General features: G+C 38.0%; 2 protein-coding genes across 3 annotated transcripts in view; both read left to right on the top strand.

Annotated features, from left to right (window-relative positions):
• LOC135986314 (macrophage mannose receptor 1-like) overlaps nucleotides 1–20,487 on the top strand; it is a 55,408-nt gene extending 34,921 nt beyond the window's left edge. For both annotated transcript variants that reach the window (XM_065630270.1, XM_065630272.1), the window contains 16 exons: nucleotides 226–370; nucleotides 1,776–1,817; nucleotides 1,939–2,102; nucleotides 2,794–2,861; nucleotides 5,206–5,306; nucleotides 5,800–5,942; nucleotides 6,674–6,788; nucleotides 8,626–8,795; nucleotides 10,480–10,582; nucleotides 11,462–11,691; nucleotides 12,759–12,924; nucleotides 13,812–13,964; nucleotides 15,002–15,118; nucleotides 16,967–17,134; nucleotides 18,808–18,861; nucleotides 19,237–20,487. In XM_065630270.1, the coding sequence (XP_065486342.1) occupies nucleotides 226–370; nucleotides 1,776–1,817; nucleotides 1,939–2,102; nucleotides 2,794–2,861; nucleotides 5,206–5,306; nucleotides 5,800–5,942; nucleotides 6,674–6,788; nucleotides 8,626–8,795; nucleotides 10,480–10,582; nucleotides 11,462–11,691; nucleotides 12,759–12,924; nucleotides 13,812–13,964; nucleotides 15,002–15,118; nucleotides 16,967–17,134; nucleotides 18,808–18,861; nucleotides 19,237–19,487 (2,190 nt within the window). In that variant the 3' untranslated portion in view covers nucleotides 19,488–20,487. The remainder of the gene's footprint in view (nucleotides 1–225; nucleotides 371–1,775; nucleotides 1,818–1,938; nucleotides 2,103–2,793; nucleotides 2,862–5,205; nucleotides 5,307–5,799; nucleotides 5,943–6,673; nucleotides 6,789–8,625; nucleotides 8,796–10,479; nucleotides 10,583–11,461; nucleotides 11,692–12,758; nucleotides 12,925–13,811; nucleotides 13,965–15,001; nucleotides 15,119–16,966; nucleotides 17,135–18,807; nucleotides 18,862–19,236) is intronic.
• A 2,939-nt stretch (nucleotides 20,488–23,426) lies between these two features.
• Nucleotides 23,427–24,013, top strand: part of LOC135985962 (macrophage mannose receptor 1-like) — a 32,076-nt gene continuing 31,489 nt past the window's right edge. Inside the window, exon 1 of the mRNA XM_065629674.1 lies at nucleotides 23,427–23,564. Within this exon, the coding sequence (XP_065485746.1) occupies nucleotides 23,504–23,564 (61 nt within the window). The 5' untranslated portion in view covers nucleotides 23,427–23,503. The remainder of the gene's footprint in view (nucleotides 23,565–24,013) is intronic.

Genomic DNA, 24,013 nt, shown 5'->3' with positions numbered 1-24,013 from the left:
CTAAGTGTGATCAGTAACAACTGTTATCTAAGCTGCAGTCCAGTTGCAATCTGAAAAAAGAACTGAAATGTCAGCATTTGCATGGGGAGATTCTGGTTTCCTCTTACATAAGCTTTTAAACAGGCAGTAGGAACAAATTGTAGGTCTGTGGTTTGACGTCTCCTCCCTCTCTCCATTATTTTCTTTCTATATAACAGAATCTTCCCCAAACCTTTTCTGTCATAGGTGAGGTATGAAAACTGGGGCTTTGGAGAACCAAATAATTATCAAGGAACTGAACTTTGTGCAGAAATCAGTGGTGATTCCAGCATGCTATGGAATGACAGGCACTGTGATTATGTCTATGGATGGATTTGCCAGATAAGAAAAGGTATTTCTTACTCCTGTGTATTAGTATAATAAGAAAAGATTTTTACTCAATTATTTCCTTAACTTTAAGAAATAAAAAATTTCAAACCCTGTTTGTTAGGGTGGTTCCCTGTGGAATGTGCCGTATCAAAGTGATATAAGGTTTTCCATGTCTTTGATGCATTTAAAGATACAGAGTCTTTGGTGCCCTGCTGGGACTTCTCACTGATCTTTCTTTATGATTTCAGAAGGGAGAATGTGATACTTGAAAAATAGGAAGTGTTACTTTGAATTTTCTCTTTCACTTTTGACTTTTCAGAAATTCATACCTTCTCCAGCAAATAACTCGAATTTCAAGTTATTAGAAAATAGTTTGCAAATCAGTTGACATAATGCATTTTTGTGTGTGAAAACTGCTTCCTTTACTTGGCTCAGGTACTGTTTTGTCAGCTAATTGAATCTGTAGTTGCAAGATGGAGCCTGGTTTTGAGATAATTCATTTTGCTTTGACCGGGTTTTATATTCATATGTTGGTTTCTTGCTAAATTCTCTTCAGATCTGAGTTTCGATGCTTTTTATTTTCTGAAGACATAAAGACAAAATTTATAATTTGGAGGAATCTTGAGTTCCACAAGCAGTGCATCTACCTAAGTTTATGAATTTTAGAAAGTGCTCTTTTAAACTTTTTACCACATTCTTATATTGACAATAAATACCAGCTCTGCTTTGTATTGGTAAAAGCAGAGAATGTTTTCTTAAATGCTGGTATCTGTGAGATTATATTTTAGCACAAAATAAATTGGTAAACCTGTAAGACAGAGACCTCCTCTATTAGAAGTTGTTCTCCTGAGGTGCCAGTGATGCCACCCAGGATGTCATCTCCATGATGCCAAAGCGAAAACAAACAGGGGAGTTCTTTAGCCTGGAGTCTTCATTTCAGAAATGAACAGTTAATTTCTTACCTCATCCTGTAGTAGCTGGGGCACCACAGAAGAAGATAACCCTGCCTGCATTCTTGCTGCCTCTGGTTTAAGCCAGAATTCATGTATAAGTGATCTGGGGACAGGAGGGAGAAGAAGATATGGGACCGTCGTTAATAGAGTTAATGCTTTGGGATGTAAGGTTTTCTGCATCCAGTAAATACCAAAATAATTACTTAATTCAGGCAAATTTCAAGGTGTTCTATTATATCTTGCACATAAGGAATAACTACATTTATAGCCTCAGGGAACAAGAATATGTATTTAAAATCAAATAGTGCACCAAAAGTAAGAATAAGCCTGTTTAGTTCCTTCTGTTTTTTGGTGTTAAATCCATTGGTGACTGTAAAATTCAATGCCAATAGAAAAACATGCCTATGAATCGTAGTAAATATTTTCTCTTCCAGTAGGAAGTATACAATCATAATAAGTATTTGTTTCTTACAGGGGCAAGTGTAAAGCCTGAACCAACAGAATCTCCTACACCCAGTAAGAGTTATTGCTATTACTGGTCTTGTCTGTGTATGTCTAAAAGCACTTCTAAAATGTTAGTAATGAGAATGTCTTTCATCTCAGGAACCATGTAGTTAGCTTACCATTTATCTTACAGAATACAAGGTTACTGAGGATGGATGGATTATGCTTGAAGACAAACAATATTATTTCAGCACGGAGAGTGTTCCTATGGAAAAAGGTCGGGAATTCTGCAAAAGGAACTTTGGAGACCTTGCCGTCATTGAAAGTGAAAGTGAAAGAAAGTTCCTCTGGCGATATGTAAGAAAAATCATTAGTACTATGGAATAAATCATCCAAAACAAGTGAGCATGGGCACAAATCCTTTTCACCCTGCTGTTTTCCCTACAAGTTTTATGATAGTGAAATTGCAGTAGCACTAAGCCAGGTGAACATGAAGAACAAACTCAAGTATTTTTTCTAGATTGTTTCATAGCTGAGATAAGGACAATTTTGGATTGGTGTTTTGTATAGAAATAAGCACAGTAAGCATTAAGCAGATCATTATCTGCTTTTCCTATTCAGTGTGGCAGGTACACCACATTATATCTATCTGCAACTGGTAGGGTGCTCAGGTAAATCTTAATGCTTACTTCTAATTGACCTGTGGCTTCATTTTAACAAGAAGTGTTATACTTGGGAGCTGTGATTCTGTAAGGCAGGTGAGTTAACCGAAAGTAGTATATCGACAGATAAACTCAAGATATCTTAAGCAGTGATCAAAACAGATACTGGCATACCTAGCTTTTGATCTTGTCAGTGCATGTGGGCTATAGTCCACCTAGCAGCCTCTTTTTGGTCCTCAAGTTTGACCCTTTACCTCCTAATCCTTGCAGAGGGAAATATAATTATGCAGGAAGAACAACTTGAGATATATACTACTCGTTATTAACATAATAGATTACTGTGATAAAAAGAGGACATTTATGCAATTTTAATCTTTACATTCTAGATCTTGAAAAACGGCAAAGAGGATTCATATTTTATTGGTTTACAGCTGAGTGTTGACCAACGGACAAGGTAGGCCAACTGAATCCATCAGGTTTGCGTTGTGCTTTAAAATAAAGAAATCCACTGAGTGGAGCAAAACTAATGAAGTGATCGAATGAAATTGTGGCCTGTCAAAGCAAATGAGAATGGTTTTCCACTTTCATGCTTAGTGTTTTTTGATTATGAAGGTCATAAAAATGTATTCTGTAGTAAATATACCATAATGTGCTATTATATTTAGCCCGCTTTTTTTTTTTTTAATCACATTTCTGTTGTTAGGTATTTTCACACTAGTAACAGTACTGTTATTCTATATTTGATTATAGCAGGAAAAAAGCTTGATTTGAATTTTGCCCTCAACTGTTGTCTGCCTTGTCCATACTCCAATAAAATATAGCTAATATAGAATAATAGAATCATAGAATGGTTTGGGTTGGAAGGGACCTCCAAAGGTCATCTAGTCCAACCCGCCTGCCATGAGCAGGGACATCTTCAACTCGATCAGGTTGCTCAGAGCCCCGTCCAGCCTGGCCTTGAATGTCTTCAGGGATGGGGCATCTACCACCTCTCTGGGCAACCTGTGCCAGTGTTTTACCACCTCATTGTAAAAAATTCCTTCCTCATGTCTGGCCTGAATCTCCCCTCTTTCAGTTTAAAACCATCACCCCTTGTCCTGTCGTAACAGACCCTGCTAAAAAGTCTGTCCCCATCTTTCTTATAGGCCCCTTTTAAGTATTGAAAGGCCACAATAAGGTCTCCCCAGAGCCTTCTCTTCTCCAGGCTGAACAACCCCAGCTCTCTAAGGAATTTTTAAAAAGCATTTCCTGTTGCTACTGGTGAAATGTTTTGTTTGTAGAAGACCAGCTCATTTTCAAGTAAATAGAATTTCTATTTGACACCACTGGAAGCTGGAATAGATCCATAAACCCTAAAACTTGACTTATTCTTTAACGATATAAAAGCATTGACTTTGTTTTTATAAGTTTACATCAGGTCTGTTAGATTTGGAAAGTTCTGCTCTTCTGTTTAAGATTTTTGTAGTATGTAGGACCAAACAAGTTAGCTCAATAGAGTGTGGATTTTCAAAGGACATACCTAGTTTTGAGTCTTAATTTAAACATGATTGTATTCTCAAGTAGTTTAATTCCATGTTAATTAAGCTCCATATTTTCCAGGAGAAATAACGTGTGTTTCCTAAACAGAATTCACCCAAAACTAGCAGAAAAAATACACTGCAATTTTTTAAATTCAGGAATTCTAGTTTCTTTTATTCTGTGATTTATACTGAAAATATAAATAGACACCCCAACTCAAAACATATATACAATTTTTGGTAGGTGAAAATATTATTTTTCCCCCTCCTTACCTGTTGGGAACAGGCTGAAATAAAGGGAAAAATGCAACATATTTTCTTTTTGTAGAACAAAGATAGGTGTTGCCATTGTTGAGGTGCACTGTGAGGATAAGCAGGTTTTCTGCAAGCTCTTCTGAATGTCAGTATCCAGCACCATATTGATTTTTACATGTGGTGTTAATTTAGGCATGGATTCAATTCAGTCTACATCTTGAAGTGCCTGGATAGATACCTAGTAGTTCTTGGTTCTCCTTATAGTCCACAGTGACAATGAGGACTCTCCAGAGGATACTTAGGATGTTAGGTGGGCCAGATGACCTGAAAATGAGATGTCTCTGCCAGTCCATTGTTTCTGTAGGGGCCCAGAGATGAATGTACTTTTGAGTGAAGTGTCTTGTGTATCTGCCTGAAGGGGGAGCCTGGGCACCTCTGTCACTTGCCGGCCCACAGGAATATGTCTCCTAATAAGTGTTTGTTTCCTTGTTTGTGATTTTGTTATTTATTGTTTAGTCTACGTGGATGTACAACTTTTTCCATGTTTGTATTTTACCTTATGATAAGGCACATTATCACAGGAATTTCCTCACAGGTGGTTTGTCATGCCCTTTTCCTCTGCATGGGGGAAAGATCAAGCACTCTACCAGTGTTACGAATGCAATTTCTTATCTCTGTAATAGGCACAGGGAATGTATGATTTGGGGGAAGTGGTGAGCATCTGGGCTCATCTCTCACGCTGAAATGATGTCATGTTGGCTTGAATGATTATTTTGAGTATTGTCCTATCAGTTGCAAAAGTGTCAGCATATTGCTTAAATGCAGAGTAAACACAACTTCAACACATACCCTACGTCTTTGCGCAGAAAGTTTCATGCAATTGGCAGAGGCAAATTGAAAAAAAGCCTTGTGCATCTTAGACTGTGAGCGGCTATGGTAAACATATTGCAAAATTACTTTTTGTAACATGGAAGCAATTATGTTTTTTATGTTAAAGAAGTTTTTTCTTGAATTGTTTTTCTTAAGCTGGATGGATGGCACTCCAGTGAATTATTTGGCATGGGCACCACATGAACCTAACTTCGCAAATAATGATGAAAACTGTGTAGTTATGTATAAGAATTTAGGTGAGTTTTGCATGTTTGTTCCTGAATTTCACTATTTCTGTGTTTGTGTCACAACTTTTTTTTTTCTTCTAAGAGGCACCCCTTCCCCCCTTTTTTTGTTCTTTTACAAAATGTTATAGAAGTAGACCATAGTATTATTTTCAGGACTTAATAGTTTTATGCTCTTGTATTTGCCTTACACCTAGCATGGGGGAGCTCTGATAGAGGTCTGTAGTTGTGATTGCTATACAACTGTTTTATATTTTTTATTAAAATTGGCTTAATGTGCCACTATAAAATTGATGTTTCTAGTACCTGCTTCTACACTGCTTTAACCTTTTGTAATTGCAGTGTGTATAAACTGACATATAGAATGATAATAAACCGAGAGACTCTGGGGATTTGATCTTGTCTTTCAACTAAAAGCATTTTGTGTAACAATGAGTGAAAATGATTTCCATTTAACCAACTCTGGATGTGGTGTCATACAGTTCCCCATTTGTCTTACCTTCAGGATTTTGGAACGACATAAACTGCGGTTACCCAAATCCCTACATATGTGAAAGGCACAACAGTTCAATTAATTCAACTCTTCCTCCAACAACATTTTCAACTCCAAGAGGATGTCGTCCAACTTGGCTTTCCTTCCATAATAAGGTACCATAACAAGTACAGAATGTTAGATGTTTGGCAAAGCATTAAATAGAAAACAAGAGAATTATTTAATAATATTGTTTCTTATTGAAGTAAAATATTAATATTTTTTGCAGAGAGCTGTTTGACTCCTGCATGCTTTTCTTTGTTTGCCCATCTACTGTTTTGCAGGAAAGGTGCTTTTTTGATGCTTCTAATGAAGTGGCAGATGAGCATATAGGGTTGCAGTTGATGAAGTCATTCTCTGGTCATCTCTTCAAACCTTTTGATATGCATTTCCTAAAGAGTTTAGACTAAGAGTTCCTAAAGTATTGATGCTTTGATCTTGTTTTTTAACCAAACCATAATGCTTTTTTGCTACTGACTACATTTTGTCTTCCTTAACTTCACCAGCATGCTGTGCTTTGTAGACTCAAATAGGCAGACTAATATCAGTCACATATAACTTACTACTGTTAGCTGACTGTCTATAAAAAATCAGGTTTTGCTTATTTTTTAGGGATCTCAGATCAAATCTAGTATGTCATGTTGGGCAAAACACTTTCTTGAGACCTTCAACTTTATATAGAGCAAGGACCAGCACAAAAAGCTCATTTTAAACTGAATGTGTTTTTTTCAGATAAATGCATTATTTTACTGCCTTTTCTCCATCCTGTTTGCTTGAAGCAGAGGTTTTCAATCTGTGAGGGATATTGGAGTAAAGATAATACATAGAGAATTTGTTCATGTTTTAGTGTTACAAAATATTTGGATCTACAGAAGATGAACGTGTCACTTGGCATGCTGCACGAACAGCTTGCATGAATTTAGGAGGAAACCTGGCCACTGTCCCTAATGAACAAGTGCAAGGTACTGTGTATAGTTTTGTAGCAGCTAGACGAGACGACATATAAGCTTTACAGAATGGCTGATGTATTTGTGTGAATATGGGTAGGATTTGAATAATGACTGCACATCTGATTTTTGTTCCAATGCATATAATTTTTGGAAATTTCCAATGAAGTCTTCATCTGAATCTAGCAAACTTAATGTTGGCTTAGATATATATATGCACGTATATTGTCCTGGCAGCCAAAGCAGTGCTTTTTCTGCTTACGCATGAGAACAGCTGAACCCAGCAAGTTCCATTCCAAATGATGTAGTTTCACTAGGTGGCATTAACTCCCTGCACTGCTTTCCTTTTAACTCAAACAGAACACTGTTAGGATCAGAACTTGCTGTCTCAGGGCAACTCAATGCAGAAGTTTGCTCATAGACCTACCCACAACCCGACACATCGATGTACCAGGAGCTTATTGTAATGAACCTAAGAGCTGCATCCCTGACTGGGGGAGAAGAGCAGGGGGAATTTGCCTCATGCTTGAATAAACATGGCACACATTGAAATTAAATTTTGGGAAGACCTTGATAGATGTTAACAGCACCCTCTTTTTAGAAATACTGTGTTATACTGCAGTGATGAGAAACAGGTGTTGCACAACACATACTGTTTGTGAACTCAAAAGTACATACTGAAAAATCAACCATTGTAAAACAAGTCTGTTTTGTAGTCTGAGCCATTAAATAGTTTAAATTTAGGCTGCTGACATAAACTTAGTACTCCTGATGTTTTCCACGTGTGAAGAGATGAAGAAGCAAACTTTCACTTTTCAAACAAAGTTAAAATCTTATCCAGCAGAATTTCTGCAGTACGGATTTCAGGTGGTTCATGCACAGGGCTTGAAGTCTAGGTAACAGGGAAATGAGCAATAAAGCTATTAGCACAAATCTATTGTTATTGCTGGCAATGTAGGCATAAAGGCTTGAGTTCCTGTTACGGTTTCTGGCAGAACAGCAATGCTGACATTTGGCAAAGAAATCTACAGGTTTCAGTCCTGGAAGTGTAAGTTGCGTTTGTTTCAAAAGACTAAAGAGAGGTGAAAGGTTGATAGAGCAGACAGAAATTCATCTGTTGGTTACAGAGAAGAGTAAGCTCATAACAATGACTGTAGCAGTTGGCAAAAGCCGTGATATGTTCATTTTATCACACCGTTTGCTGAATTGTGGATTAGTGGGTTGATGAATGCTAGCTGACCCAGCCTGCTCTATTTGTGAGTTAGGACACATGAGCGCCTTCCTGGACCGTGCAAAGCTGTACTGATTGGTTTGCTTGCGATGAATAGTGCTGTTGAGACTCATTTGAAGCGTGTTGCTTGTGCGTTCTGCTCCCTGCTAAGACAGCGCAGGCTGTTGCCGAGGTGTCCCAGGGAGAAGGGAAAAGCGCAGCTCTGTAACAGCACTGCTGATGCTGTCTGATGCCATTGAGGGGTAGCCACTCTGGTAGGATTATCAAAAATGTATGTGCTCTGCACAGCTGTATATTTCTAAGTCAATTGTGGGACTTGGATTGAAAAATGTCCTGAGACATTATAAAAAGCACTTCTGTCATGCTTTTGGGATTCATCCCAGTACCAGGATAGATACTTAGCTGAAGTATTTTGCCCAAAGCCACAGTTATATATCTGGTTCCTTGTTCATTAAACTCAAAAGTCACTTCCTTTTCATCTCACCTGCTTGTGTTGTCAACAATGAAATGTTCTGTATTTCAGGAAAAATATTTAATATCACCAGGCTCAGTAAGTCTAGACATTTCAGTTGTCCTTCGTTAAAAGTATTTATCTTTTTCTTTGCCTTTATTTTACTCTAGCTTTCCTCACCTTCCACATGAAAGATTTTGTTACTGATACATGGATTGGATTAAATGACATAAATCATGAAAGGATGTTCCTCTGGACAGATGGAACAGGAGTTTACTTTACAAACTGGGCCAAAGGCTTCCCATCAGGACATGCAGATTTATACTCATATGAAGGCCAGGTAAATAGCGACCACAAATTGTTCACTGAAACTTGATTTTAGATTGCATTTATGCACTTGTTAGGATTTGAGACATGTTATTGCTTGATTAGTACTTTCGTACTTTTCTACATGTCAAATACAATTCCAAATAGAGTGAATGGTTTTGAGCCCTGGGGCAGTATTAGCAGGTGACAGGATCTGTGCAGTGCTCAGACAAAGACTGATTTCAGATTCCAGACCTGTGTGTCTGTGAAGGATACACTGCTTCTGTGTTAACCACACGTTCTCTCATAGGCTCCGGTAAAGAGGACAATGGAATTTCTGCCTCGTGGTATTTGCCCCAAAATCCCACTGAACGAGCACATCCTCCCAGACCTCTGACCACAGTTGTGCCTGAATTTAGCAGCTTTCCCAGTTGGTGTCTAGCTTGCAAGGGCACTTATTCCCCTCCAACAGCCATGTCTTATGTTTGTGGAAAGGACATGTTTCTATAAAAAGACAGCCATTCAGTTTTGGTTTTTTCTTAAAAAAAAAAAAATCACTTCCCCTATTTCTCTGTCATACAAACTGACCTGATAGGTCACAGAGTTCCTTTCTGATCTTATGTGTTTAGTGTGCTGTGGAACTACAGCACATTATAGTACTAGCTCTGTTTTGCTTGAATGCCATTTTTAATATTGAAATCTTATTTTTTCCTGTTTGTGAAAGTAGCAACTCTGAGCTTCTTATCTCTAATGGAGGGAGAAAATTGAGAGGATTTGAAGTCCAAAAGAGAAAGCATATTTAAAGTGTTAGTTCTGGGAGGAAAAATACGTATTTTTCTCTTTTTATGAAAAAATAATAGGATTTTTATGAAGTCTTCTGTGAAAACTTTTAAAGTATCTATTTTATAAATTTCAGATCTATTTTTAAGTTTACTTGACCTTAACAAAAAATACATTTTCATAGTTAATGCAAAATACTATGCAACTGTGCAGTTTGAAATATTTAAATCTTAATGCATTTCGCTCACAAACGAAGTGTTTCTCTGTGCATCTCCTCCTGGACAGCAAAACCAAAGAAGTTAATAGAGTAAAATAAATACGGATGCCTCATTGCACAAAACCATTTGTACACATGCAGCTTTTTGCATTCATCACTATTTAATACATGCTAACATAAGTTCTAGCTATTGTGTCCATGTCAGGGAAGATGAAATGTCACTGCAAGTGTGGTACTGACAGATCAATGGGTGCCTTTGGGCAGGAGCAATTCTCATTTTGCTGTATGTAGTATTACAGCTCAAAACAATAAATTTGAAGAGACTGATATGTCAGAAATTTTGCATTGCATATGGAGGGTGCAGGTTTTTTCTGGGGCAAAGTTAACCAGTCTTTTCTCCAGTAGTTGATTTCACTTATCTTTAAATTGGCTGTGGCTTTCCTTCTCTCCATGCACTATGCCTGGAGATATGAGAATACTGGCATTTCTCTCATCTGCTTATCCACCCCAATGTTGCACAAGAGGGACCTACATTAAGAAATTTGTGAAGTGCAAGAGGAACAGAACCTCCACATGATAAGACTTATGCTGTTAATTGTTAGAAGGATACAAGTGTGAAACTACAGCATTACTTGTGTCTGAAGAGGTGAAAGGGGGACAAAAGTTTTGTATTTGCTGGTTCTAGCAATTTGTGACTAATTTTATATCTTTTTGCCCTGAGGCTGATTGTGTTGTCATGAGAAACAATCCTGTTAAAGAAGCAGGGAAGTGGGCTGACAAGACTTGTGGTAACGACAGAGGATATATATGTCAAATTAATGCAGGTACTTGGCTTTTTAGTTGAAACACAATCAAACATTATGTTTTTTCAGGGTGTGTGGATTTCAACATCATTTCACTTCCAATAAAGATGCATCCACAAATTGTTTTTCGGGCAGAACACAAGGGTCATATGTGTCAGAGGTCCAGTTAGTGTCACCACTCTCAGCTGACCCTTCCCAGTAACTGCCATATTGCTGCCTTCCGGAGCTGGAATTTGTATCTGCATCTTTGTGTTTAGTATGACCCTTGACATGATATTTGTTCCATGATTTTGTCTGTCATTTTCTGAACACATTGGCTTGCAAATATGTTCTGGAAAATAGTGACTTGTACACGTAGCATGAACTGTCTGGAGTGTGACTGTAACGCGCCCGCATGAAACCTGAGCTCCAAAAAATTCAAAATTCAGCTCCAAAAAGGAAATTAAAAAGCAGCAAAAACACGGGTTTAAATATCTGATTGATTTTTAAGGACTTGTCTGTTGTGCAGTTTTCCTGTTCTCTGGGAAAAAAAAATTGCTAGAAAACAACACAGTTTCTGCAAAGCATTTATTTTGATGAAAAAATATATTATTAAAGAAATTGTGACTTAATCTAAACCTAATTCATTTCAGTAATACTATTCTGGAGAATTTTAAAGAACGCTCCTTTACTCCTTGTCAGAGATTGCTTTAAGCAGCTCTTTTCCTTTCTGCAGCTTTGTAATTGATTTTTACCACTGATTCTGGCTTAAAGAATAGTGCATCTAACCCATGCTCTTCAAAAGTCAGGGAATATAAAATTAAAAAAAGGGCTTTTTGTGAATTCTATTTGCAACCATAGTGACATCATAATCCCCTTTAGAACAAGTATAAGGGTCTTTTTTCATCCTTTATTTTACAGATGCTGAGTTTCTGCCTTCTACAAGTTCATCCCCATCCAGCATTATCCGTCATGGTAACAGTAGTTATTTTTTCGTCCTTACCAAAATGAAATGGGAGGATGCACGAAAAAACTGCAAACATGATCAATTTGATCTTTCTAGCATCTTAGACCCCTACGCTCATTCGTTCCTGTGGCTCAAGATACTAAAGTATGGGGTGCCTGTGTGGATTGGTCTTAACAGTAATGTGGTAAGAACATCGAAATAATTGAACATGATGCTACTTCTCTTATGGACAAATCAGGACCTGACAGGTCTTATTGACTAACATATTAGTTTGTGTCTTGGTCCTAAATACTTTTGTGTGCTGTCAGATATACAGGTAGGAATCTATCCTCTTCCATCACTCTAATTAATTTTTATGTATTTCACATGTTTTTAACACTTTCTGTGATTTTACACTCTCCGCACTTCCAAACAAGACTTTACAGGCTAGCATCTTGAATTATCTCTTTGCATATATGATGTATTTGAGATAAAATCCACATATCTTAAGATGTACAGTGGAAAAAATGTTGTTCTAAGTAATAATACTTAATTTTCATAAATAGAATAAGGTGCTGTTGCTATGACTTTTCCAACATTTTTGATGATAACCAAATAATCAATTGGTGTACCTAATTTAATTTTATTTGTCTCTCCTCTCGCTGTTCTTTGATATTTTGATACTTTCTGGATGCTAAAATATGCCGCCCTTTCTTCTTGGCACAGACACTTACCCCGCATTCACTCCATTTGGCTGAGCACATGAAAGAAATACAAATGAGTGAGTGTAGCCCACCACTTCCTAAAAACCAAAAGATTCCCCTAACCTAATCAACAGGATGATACACTGTGTTCACCAGCTTTGATGGGAAATTATTAAGTTTTTAAATATAGTTTAAGTTAAAATAATCTACATTTCTAGAAATTTTGGGGGAAACAGAGAGTACAAAAATTGGTCACCAGACTTTTACTCTTAAAAATAATTTTAAATTAAATTTTTATTACTCCAAATTTTGTTCAGTTCAATATTAATTCAATCCCACTTACTCTGCATTTCCTTTTTCTGAAAAGCATTTGTTGTGCAGCTGCATTTTTCGATGAATGGCTGCTTGTCACAACATAAATTTAAAAGTTTGAGCCATTTCTATTTGTTATTGATTTCTAAACCAATAAAGTTCTAGCACAAGGTGCTGCATAGACAGACATTTGACTGATGAAGGAATGGTTAATGCTTAGAGATTAATTGATTCTGTTGATTTATTTTGTTCTTAGACCAATGGGCGTTACGAATGGGTTGATAACTGGAGAATGAAGTATACTAAATGGGCTGAAGGGGAGCCAAAGCAGAAAATAGGCTGTGTCTATCTAGATGTTGCTGGAGCCTGGAAGACAGGATCCTGCAATGAAAGTTACTTCTCCATTTGCAAAAAACCTGATGGTAAGAACTTGAATCTAACCATTGTCATTCCAGTGATTCACTCTTTAGAGTTCATTGTGCTGGGTGGTCTGCTGATATATACTGGTATATAGGCTGGTTTTTATTTGAAGAGCTACATGGATGAAATCATTAAGATTTACTTGGGTTGAATAGGGCTGCTTTAAAATGAGACCAACATACAGTAAGAAAGAGCTAGTGTGACTGTAAATAGCTATCACTTCACATTAATAAAGTTCGATATATTTTGCAAAGCTCAGACTCACATTATGCTGCTGTTTATTCCAGTATTGAGTAAGCAGGCAAGACGAAAAACCTCAACCATCAAAAGGTAAAGAATGCTGGGTTGTAGTCACACAGGTGTGGTGTTTGCTTTCTGGGTTTTCTTTTTATAACTGACTAACAAACTACAGGTGGTATAGAAATGTTTAAGGATACTTCTTCAGGCCCTCTTCTGTTCTTGACCTGAAACTCCTGCTGCCGCAATCTGATAGTGCCTTCTATATTCCGTGATACTAGCTCACAATCCGTATGACCAAGTTCATATGGGCCCTAATTCAGCAAAGCAGTCAGGTATGAAAATATGTTTGTGACTAAAGACTTGTGCTGAACTTAAGCATATGTGAAAAGGAAAAAGTATGCTTGGATTCTTTGCTACATTAGATTTTTTTGGGACTACAGTTGCAGTACTTTTTGTTCATAAATTTAGGACTTTTTCCTATTATTATGTTGTAGTAAGCAGTACAGACTACCAAGATTACTTTTTTTTAAAGACCTGAGTTTTCCAATATTTGGTTAGAACAATCTGTTCATTATAAAAAAAATGTATAAGAAGCCGGGGTTTTTTTAATGTTGTGCTTTCTTTTTTTTTCTTTTTTTTTTTTTTACAGTTCAAGCTCCCACCGAGCCCCCTCAGCTCCCAGGAAAGTGCCCTGAATCAGAAGGGCGCAAGTCTTGGATCCCTTTCCGAGGTCATTGCTATTACATAGAATCTTCATCTACTAGAAATTGGGCCCAGGCATCTTTAGAATGTCTTCGACTGGGTAAGTATCCTCCTTAATCAAAGAGTACAACTTCATGACTCGTTTATCCTCTCTGTGGAAAGCTGAACATGTGCTATGTATTTTTGTGATTCCAAGGATGATCCAAGTGTTGGACAAGACAGTAGCATCCAATTATTTTCTTCATTTGGGAGCAGATGGGCAAAAACTGTCTACCAGTGGCACACACTCTCTTTCATGTGTGTGGAACCAGGCATTAGGTGGGCTGTGTGGCCTGGAGTGGAGATTACAAAAGTGGAAACTTTGTCCTTTGACCCTGCTAGTAGGTAGTCAGCCTCATCCACAGCAGTCATGAAATCTTATTTTAATGGCATTTCGTATCTTTTGTATTCCTCATCTGATTTGCCCATTGATTATTGCAGTTTTATGCCACTGGAATGAAAGTTACAGCTCTCTAGGCTGGAGAATATATTAGTACACTAAGGTTGTTGTGTTGTTTCATTCTTGCAACTTCCTTCTCTGGGAAAGTGACGTAAGATTCATTATGCCAGACTTGATATGTCTATAACATTGGTGTCTCTAGCATTGATGACAATGCAACCCAGGTGTCTAACCTCCTGTTAGAAGATGCAGGGATCTTGTTCATGCTGTCAGTGGAACTGAATACAGATTAATCTTAATTGGAAGTATGTATTGACATTTGATTAGATTATATGGTGTATAGACTGAAGTTATACATACTTTTTACTAAAAACTTTTCTAGAGTGTTTTTGTTTTTTCAAATAGTAACAAATCAGTAGAAATTTATGCTGAGGAAACAAGCAACATGCTAGTATGTAGTAATGTAGTAGCTAGTAATGTAATGGGAATGATAGTAATTACATCAGCAACAGTGCCAGAATCCTTTATAAGATATTATGCAACGTTAGCTTCTGTTTTGAATTTCAAACTCAGTTTGGAATTTAGCACAGATAATCAGTGGCAAAAATAAGACTGGCATTTGACAGGACAATGAGAATGCTTTCCACTATGCAACTTGTGTCTCTAAGAGATTTTCTTTTTTTCTCTATGTCTTCCAGGTGCCTCTTTGGTATCAGTTGAGGACTCGGCTGAAGCCAGCTTTCTGGCATACACCATTGAACCACTTGAAGAGAAAACATCAACTTTTTGGACAGGAATGTACAGAAATGTGGATGGTAATTTCTTTGCTTTTGACTTTTTTTTGTTTGATGAATAATTGTTACAAGTTGTTTGACATGGGTGTTGAATATGTCACATTATACTTCTGTAATACACAAAAAGTGAGATTAGAAAAGGTAATCTATTATCATCATAGGGGAAGATGGTCAGTTGTAATCAAGCAATAACCAGTAATACATAACAGTAAAACCAGGCAGAGAAATTTCAGCTTAAAGCAAGAAAAGTAATCTGCAATGAAGTAAGGCACTAAGGTGTGTATAGCAGGGTACAGACAGGACCGTGTTGGGAGTTGAGCCAAGATCAAATGGTTCTCCTCAAATGTGGAGACGCCCTGGGGCTGATGTGCTTGTCATTGAGATATTCCAATTTTTGAGCTAGAGAATGATGTGGCTAACATCACTCCTTTGGAATTACCACCCTGGAATGACCAATCACCCATATTTAGTTACAGCTGGCCCTCAGAAAAGCTTCACTTTGAAGCTGGAATTGTTTGTATCTTTGGAATTGTGTATCACAAGTTTTTCTGTTTGCTGCCTCCATGTAAGGAAGGTAAGATGAAATAGGCAACAGGCTGCTTTAATTAAATCTCACATTTGCCAATTGTTGCTTTTTCATGAATACAGTTAGTATTCACTGGAATAGATAATTCTGTGACTTCAGTCTTGTGCTATTCAGACTTAAAGCTCCAGTATAACAATGTCGGAGGCAGGACTGCAGAATAGTTCAGGTGGCGTTTTCTTGAATTTTGGAGGGTTTTTTTTACAACCACCTGCTCAATCACTTCAGTGGCAAACCAGCTGGGGAGAAGACAAGTATTAAATTACATTACTTGAATCTTAACCAGGAAAAAGGAAAATTTTCAGTAGAGGAAGAAAGAATTTGGAGAGAGTAATGATTCATAACCATAACACAAAAAGAAAAGCTGAGGTTTACTCATGGGGTTGACACATGACATTTATTTTAAAGTGGTTCTAGAGCAGGTGCAGAACAATGCAGTTCTTACAGTGATCTTACAGCTGCTTCAGCAAGTACTTGTCATCGTATTACTATGTAGTGATGATTCCAGCATAAACGTACAACTAAATTTCACGTCTTTGGAAAAATTATTGGATCCAGATGCCATGCCCTCACACAAAGGGTGGCAGGTATTTAAAAAAAAGAAGAAGGCAAAATATGAAGAATCTTGTAAGAAAACAAAACATAGCTTTCATGCTGAGTCTAAGAATTTGCTTGAGTACAACTTCGGAGTCACGAGGGGCACATTTATTCTAAATAAATAACACTATTATAAGAAAGAAAAAAAGGAACAGAAAGGAAGAGACAGAAAGTCCCAGAATAGTTGAACAACAGTGATCACAAGATTTTCGAAGCAGATCTTTAAACAGGAAAATTGTGTGTGTAAAGTCAGTGGGAAATAGCAGAAACTGAAAAACAAATGGAAGAAAATTTGACTTAGAAAACCTCCAGTGGGGGCTTTGAAAAGCGTAATACAAACCCTCCCTATAAATTACTGAAATAAAGGGCATTCTGTTGAAGATAAATTATCTTTTGATTCCTATAATTGACACTGCATAATGGCAATAAATTGTGGGAGATACTTCTTTAAACTGTCTTGCTTTTGTAACATCCTAAGCCAGATTGGCCTGCCATTTTCCAAAAACTGATATTATATCATTTGCATAAAAACTTAGGGGCGACGTGATATGTTAGACCAAAAATCTAAATAGTCTGTCTCCAAGAGTGGCCACAAGTGGACATCTCAAGAAGGCAACAAATGAAGAGCAGGTGTCAAGATGGAAATTAATAGAATCTTGTTTTTCTGTATCCAATGTTTTTCCAATTAGGAGAATGGCTGTGGCTAGACAACAGTCCAGTGAATTTTGTCAATTGGAATGTAGGAGAACCTTCCCCTCAACAAAACGAGCACTGCGTTGAAATGTACGCAAACTCTGGGTACTGGAATAATATCTATTGCTCTTCCTACAAAGGCTACGTTTGTAAAAAGCCAAAAAGTAAGTGCTACATTTGTACATTTGTTTTCTGCATGGAGTATGCTCCATGTGTGCTAGTATTAGTAGATGGCTGTTACACACGGTGCATTTTAGCTGAGTGTTTTGAGGTTTTATAAATGCCAAGGAAGGCAGTTTTGCATGACAACAAAAAGGAAGAGTAACCCTTCTCCGAAAGTGGAAGTGCTGACCTGTGCTCATGTCCTTTCAGAATTGTTTTTAAAAGATTGTGTTCCTATTTTAACTGTAGCTAGTGTATACACTTCACAAGTTTGCCTGTTCTGTACCAGTAATTGTTGAGTAATTACAAATCTGTCTCATCTATTGGAAAATATGTTCCTTAGGGTTTCCTCTCTGCTCAGCCCAGGGAATACCCTTTGCTTATTTCCATCTGGAAGTCTCATGTGCATGCATTTTCTGAGTGTGAAGTAGTGTTGCTGTGAATTGAGTATTTATAGATTGTGAATGAACAGTTTTGGGCCTTTTGTCTCTGTGTTCTCCTGTTTTGAGAAGGTGAATGAGTGAAAAGCAAAGCAAATAGCATAGTCTGAATGTGCTAAACTGGAAGTGTCCTGAAGTAATTGAATTTGCAAATTTGACAGTAAGGACATCTAGTGCATATGTTTTCCTAATAGTCATCCTAATAATTTCTTTCTGCATGTGTCGCAATATCAGAATCTCCTACTAATGCTTACCAAGAAGAATGAAATGCATGTAGTAGCTGAAATATGCCCACTTCCTCTACAAGACTGGAAATGAGATAAATTCTGCTATCCTTTCTATAAATTCGTTCTCATACAGCATTATTCTTACTTACTCAGATGCTTGTAATGATGACTGGATCTTCTACAGGAAATACCGCAGAACTGTCAGCTATAACCATCCATTCAGAGTCCACTTACCTGTCTTTTTACATTGTGATTGACAAACAAAAATGCACTTTCTTTTCATTCTCTATCCAGGAGAGTCATAGATGTGGGTAACAAGTGTTAAAATCTAGATGTAAAACTAGGGCTAACAGAGACTCCAGCAGAGCTCTGGGAAATCTTTGGAATCAGGCAATGTAAGTGTGGAGGCTGGTGAAACAATTTAACTTCCTGGGCTCACCTTTTTCAGAATGAAACATGATGCGTTCATTCAAGATTTAATTATAGACTGATTTTATGTCCATGCGGAAAAATATAGATCTTCATCTTAAAGTGTGGCCCAGTTTTCCAGCAAGCCAGATTTCATGGTCCAGATATTCAATTTTAAATGAGCTACAAACATTTTAGTTTCAATGTGATATGCGCTAAGACGTTTTGGAGTTCATGAGTGATTTCAGTTGTCTGTGCACGGCGGCCATTAAAGTCTCTTAGCAAACCAAATTTCTTACACTCGTGATTCATATAGGATAACAAGTACTGCAAGAATTTGTGATGATTTTGAGGATTATGTTTGATCATCTCTGTCCTTGTGGTTTTACACTGATCTCAGGATCTGTCTCCATGGAGTTCTTTGATGTTTCTTCTTTTCTGCTAGTATTACATATGAAACCAGAATACAAGACACCGTTGTGCTATGCCTTTCATAGATGTATATAGCTTTGTATGGACTAAACCAAGAAATTAAAAAAATTAGAAATAAATAACAGAATAATGTAATAACAATTGTTTTTCAATGTTTTGAAATGCCAGCAATTGAAATGCCACCAGCAGCTGAAATGCCACCAACTGAAATGCCTGCAAAGGGTAAGTATAGTGTTTTTCAAGTATGCAAAAACTAGAACCATGTAAGACCATAAACAGAACAAATCATATTCCATATTATGTCTCTTACATTTTCTGATATACCTGAGTACCGTGTCCACTTCCTAAGAACATATTATTCCCTAGTAGAATACAATATACACCATTCAGTGTCCAAATGCAGATTTAAAAGAAAATAATTTGTGATATAGCATGCAATATTAGCATTTTAAAATAAATTTTATGTTGCTACCTTTATCTCTCATAATTTTGAAACAAATGGAACACTTTTGCTTAAAACATCATGCTTTCTAAAGAAATTGTTTCCAGTAATCAGATAAAGAGTATGTAGCATCCTCTTGATTTCTTTGTTTTCAGCAATGACAAAGGACGAGAAGACTCCTACTCTGAACCACAGTAAAACAGGAATTGTAGTTATTGTTGTCATCCTCATCCTAGTTGGAAGTGGCCTTGCAGGGTATCTCTTCTACAAAAGAAGAAAGAATCGCTTGTCAACACATGAGAGCTTTGAGAACAATTTGTATTTTAATAGTGATGCAGTTCCTGGAACTAGTGACACAAAGGATCTTGTGGCCAACATAGAACGGAATGAACATGCGACACTGTAATGTAACAAAATGAAATGTCATATGTAATGTAAAATGTAATGTAATAAAAGAAAACGTGCCTTGTTTTAATAAAATTATGCAATTAGAATTAAGACAAAGCTATTTTCTCATGTGCAAATGTTGTAGTAGCCAGTTTCAGTGTGTGAGTAATGTTATACACAGCAGTTACTTTATTTTGTAACCATTGTATAATGTGTAAGATTTCAGATCTTGTGGTTTGATGACTCACACTGCTGAGTGTGGCTCTTAACAAAAGAGGTAATATTGGCTAATTATTAAATGGAAAAGTAAAAATGGATGCAATAAAGGAAGTGAAATGTAGATAGATCCACTTGAGAAGGCTTCCAAGATCTGAAGTTTCCACACCAAATTTATTTCAAACTATGCTAATGTATAGATTCTCCAGGCTATTCAGCAAACATCTCTCCAATTCTGCCATCTTTCAAATATTCCTAGGGACTTAACTACAGGCGTATTTGCTAGATGAAAACTCTATATTTGGGCACATCCTCTTTGAACCGTGTGAGGAAATAGGTCCTTCTATGATATAATTTCAGTTCCCACAATTTCACACAACCCAGAGAGCCAAGTATGTAGTTCTTGTAGTTCATGTATTCTTGGATTTACTCAGGTAAAGTCTGAGGGGGCCTCTGGACTGGAAATGTGTGGTTGGTGTTAACTGCCAGTGTTCTGGCTGGCCACCGGTGGGTTTGTCTGGGAGAAGTGAGGAAGGTCGTGGCAAATCTTCCTTCTTATCAGGACAACTGTCACTGGGGAGGAACATGACCTACACGTGTTCTGAAGGTTTACAGGAGCACTGGGCAGCTGTTGGGGTGATCACATGTTGGTCCTGTTCTCCTGCAGCCTCTCCATCAGTAGCATAGGTTTGTGGGGTGTGTGCGGGTGGAAGTCAAGAACAATTTAGCTCTACCAGTGTTTACTTACTACTGATTGTATTTCCTTTCTAAAATGGCTAGATCAGTTACCATTTATGGAAATCTTGGATTCCCCGATGTGGAGTTTATATTCCTAATTTTTGTAAATCTTGTAAATGTAAGTCATGCATGATTCCTCACTTGCATACAAAGGCTTGCAAGATTTGGTTTTTAGGTCTCAGATTTTGTTCTGTGAAATAAACAGTAACTAGCTTTGTTTTTTAAAATAGTTTTTCATTTTATAGTCTTGTCTGTATAAGGCTCTGTAAAGTTAAAAATGAGATGATACAACTGTGGAGACATTCCATCCGCAGTTGTGATCAAGTGATGTATTGACCATATTTTCCTAAATCTGTCCAGGGATTGTTTGCTTAAAACCAAGACAAAAATGTAGCTGAGTGATTTAGTGAAAATCTTGAATTACGTATGCGTATAGGTAAGAAATTTTGTCTTGGAGTTCCTTTTCTCCTCTGGCTCTGCTCCCTTTCTCCCAGTAATTTCCTTGTCTCTGTTCCTCCTCCTGTTTCCATTTCTGGTGCACCGTTGTTTGAGCATGTCTTGCAAGGATTAGTGCTTCTAGTGGTTTTTCATGTCACCTGATGTGGCTTATGTGCCAGAAACCTCCTGATGGACTGGTTAAAGATGTTAAGGATGATGTTGTTTCAGTGATATGGAGAAGTGGTGCCAGCTAGAAAGGTGTCTGAAAGGGACAGTGAAAGGTTGAGAGGTCCTGAGTGGAGTCCCAGCCTCGCCGCACTGGCTGCTGTGCAAACCACAAACGGCTGCTCTCTCTACCCAAAAAAAGTTCAGTCCTGTTCTGCGGCCCTGCACAATCTTAAGGCAGTGACTGTACACTGAGTGGTTCCTCCAGAGAACATTTCATCACACGTACACATGCAAAAGTATGATTGGAAAGAAAATAAAGATTGAGGGGATATTTCATTTCTGGTGCTTTGCCATACTTATCAGGTACATCTCATCTGGTTGAACCTGGAGGGACTCACCCAGGAATTTCTGTTGGCAGCTGAGGAATTGACTTGATGGCAATATTCAGTAGCGTGTCAGGTTCATCTCTTTGCACACTGTTACATGTCTTGATACCCTTGCACTGAATTTTCATTTCCCCTTTTCTCCAGAACAGTTCGGACTTCAGAGGAAAGGTGGTGAATCTGCTCACTGCGAGTGGAACTTCCTGCCTGGGAGCAGAGATTGCGCAAGGAACAATGCTGACTCCACACAAACCCCAGCAGCCGTTCTTCCTCGCCACTTCTGAAATTTCAGGCCATGCCTTGCCAAGTGGGAGATGCTGGAGTGCACCTGTGCAATCTGCTGATTTTCCTTCCCACTTTCTGGGCTGTGATGAGGTCTGCTCAGACAAACATACAATCGCTGACGTGAAGCTGACCTTAGTACGCTTTGCTCTTTTTCAGCCCCTCTCAGCAGATTGTTGATAACAGTCCTTCACCAGACACCAGTCCTTCTTCAGAACAGAACTATTTTCCCTGTTGTAATTGTCCTTGTTGCCTTCCCGGTAGCTTTGGAGATGCTGAGATGTTGTACACAGCAGAACCACAACACATTTATCCTTCCTAAATAATAAATAAAATTTTTCCATCTGCACAGCTAGACTTGCTGAACAAGGAAGCAAGGAGAGCTGGAAGGTTGAGGCTGCAGAGTCAAGCATTCTTGTGTTGGGGAGTACTGGAATGCTTCACTCCAGACAGTGCAGATGTCTTTGCATATGTATCATCATTCACCAAGTGACTGACCATCTGCTGCTTTGTGGAGGCAGCTCTCTCTTTTGTCCCACTTTCCTCAGGTCTCAGGCTCCTTCTCTCACTCCCTTTCTTTCCATGTTTTTGGTCTAGCTGTATCTGCTGGCCTTCACATCTCATTACTTTCTCTCACTGTTGTAATTATTTTTCTACTCTAATTCCCCATGTACCTCTTTAGACCCAGTGAGTTGTCCATCTGCATCAGACTCAGAACAACAGAAGCTGGACCCCACATCCTCATGTAGCTGTCTAGGGTTTTCATTGCCTACAAAAGCAGCAATTTTCAGGGAAAATCTTGTTGCAAATGTAATATTGGAGAAGTTACCCAAAACTAGCCTCCCCTGGGACTAGGGTTTTTCAAAGGCCACGCGCAAATGGACGTAAACCTTCCCTGGGAGCGTATTTTCCCTACCCTCTCTGTGATTCTAATTGCTTTGCTTATCACAAAGGTTTTTCAAAGTAAAAATTGGAATTTTGTCAGAATGCCTGAAGCACATGCCATTTTTGAGGTGCAAACTTTCACAGCCTGGCAGGATGAAAAATGTGGCAGTATTCCTTATCAGTTTAGTTTTCCTCTCTAGCAATAATTGAAAATCCACCATCTTCCAGCTACAGGTAACATTCTTCCTAGAACTGGGTGGTTTCTTTTTGGAATTTCTTCGACTGTTGCTATCAGTTTGGGTGTATTGCTCCTGCATGTAGTCAGGAATGGAGCAAAAGAAGGGACAGGCGTCTCCTAGAGAACACAGATCCTATTATCTACAGCTTTTCTGCAGACATGGGAAATTCTAGTTGTCTCTGATTCCAGGGTCATAGATACTTGATTTGCATGGTGTATCAGCCAATTTTTTCACAGTACTGCATTGCGCTCTGGCTTTTTTCATCATTTATTAGTCTTCCTCTTCTTTTTTACCTTTTTCCTTTATTTTCAGTAAGGAGACATTCATGTCACCTTCTTCATAAAAATAATGATCCTGAATTGTAAGGCATGTCTTCAAAAATCCTCACTAAAACATTACCTATGTTACCTCTTAGATCTCATATTTCCATGGAAGATTAAACTTTTATACAGCAGAGAAACTGGCTTAGAAAGCAAAGTTTATTCATTAACATATTATTTCAAAATTACTCATGTGACATGATACAGTTCCTTATTTGCGGCTTAGAACTTCCCGGTATCTGTCGGGTCTTAACCAAAAAGGATTTGTCATTTTGGTTCAGTGCAGAACAGTTATCGTGAAAGGCACAGATTTGGTCTTCAGCATCAATTTGAGGTGAAGAGGAGAAAGGAGTGAAACGTTTGGCCATGGCTGTCTTCCTTCTCCTGATTTTTCTATTTTCTTTTACTACGTCTCTTCAAGTGTCGGGTAAGTCTTTGTCCTCTGCTGAGTATGGAGGTTGGCGAGTTCTTTCTCATGCTTTCCTGATGTCCTCCTTAGTGGACAGTGAGTTTAGATCTAGTCTCAGCATGTAATTTGAAACAGTTATATTCAGCTCTTAAATTTAGTGGTATCTATACAGGCCTTCTGTTTCCTTAACCCAGTTTTCAAGCTGATGTATGAGTGAAAGAAATATGCCAACAGATGTGGACATAACCTAGGCAGTGCCGATTCTTGAAATTCAGCTGAATGTGGACAAAACCTGATCTGAAATTGCTCCGTTGGAGGTTAGAACTGCTCAGATGTCCAGGGCAGTGTCCTCTCAGCATGCACAGAACCCCTGGCTGATGTGTGCTTCCTGTTTCTTAGGCAGCTCAGGTAAACTATGGCACACTGATCATTGCATGTTGGACTCTTGCTTCCAACCTGATGGCTTT

This window comes from Caloenas nicobarica, chromosome 2 (assembly GCF_036013445.1).
Source record: "Caloenas nicobarica isolate bCalNic1 chromosome 2, bCalNic1.hap1, whole genome shotgun sequence".
In the NCBI taxonomy this organism is placed as follows: domain Eukaryota; kingdom Metazoa; phylum Chordata; class Aves; order Columbiformes; family Columbidae; genus Caloenas; species Caloenas nicobarica.
This window is presented reverse-complemented; position numbering and strand designations above follow the sequence as displayed.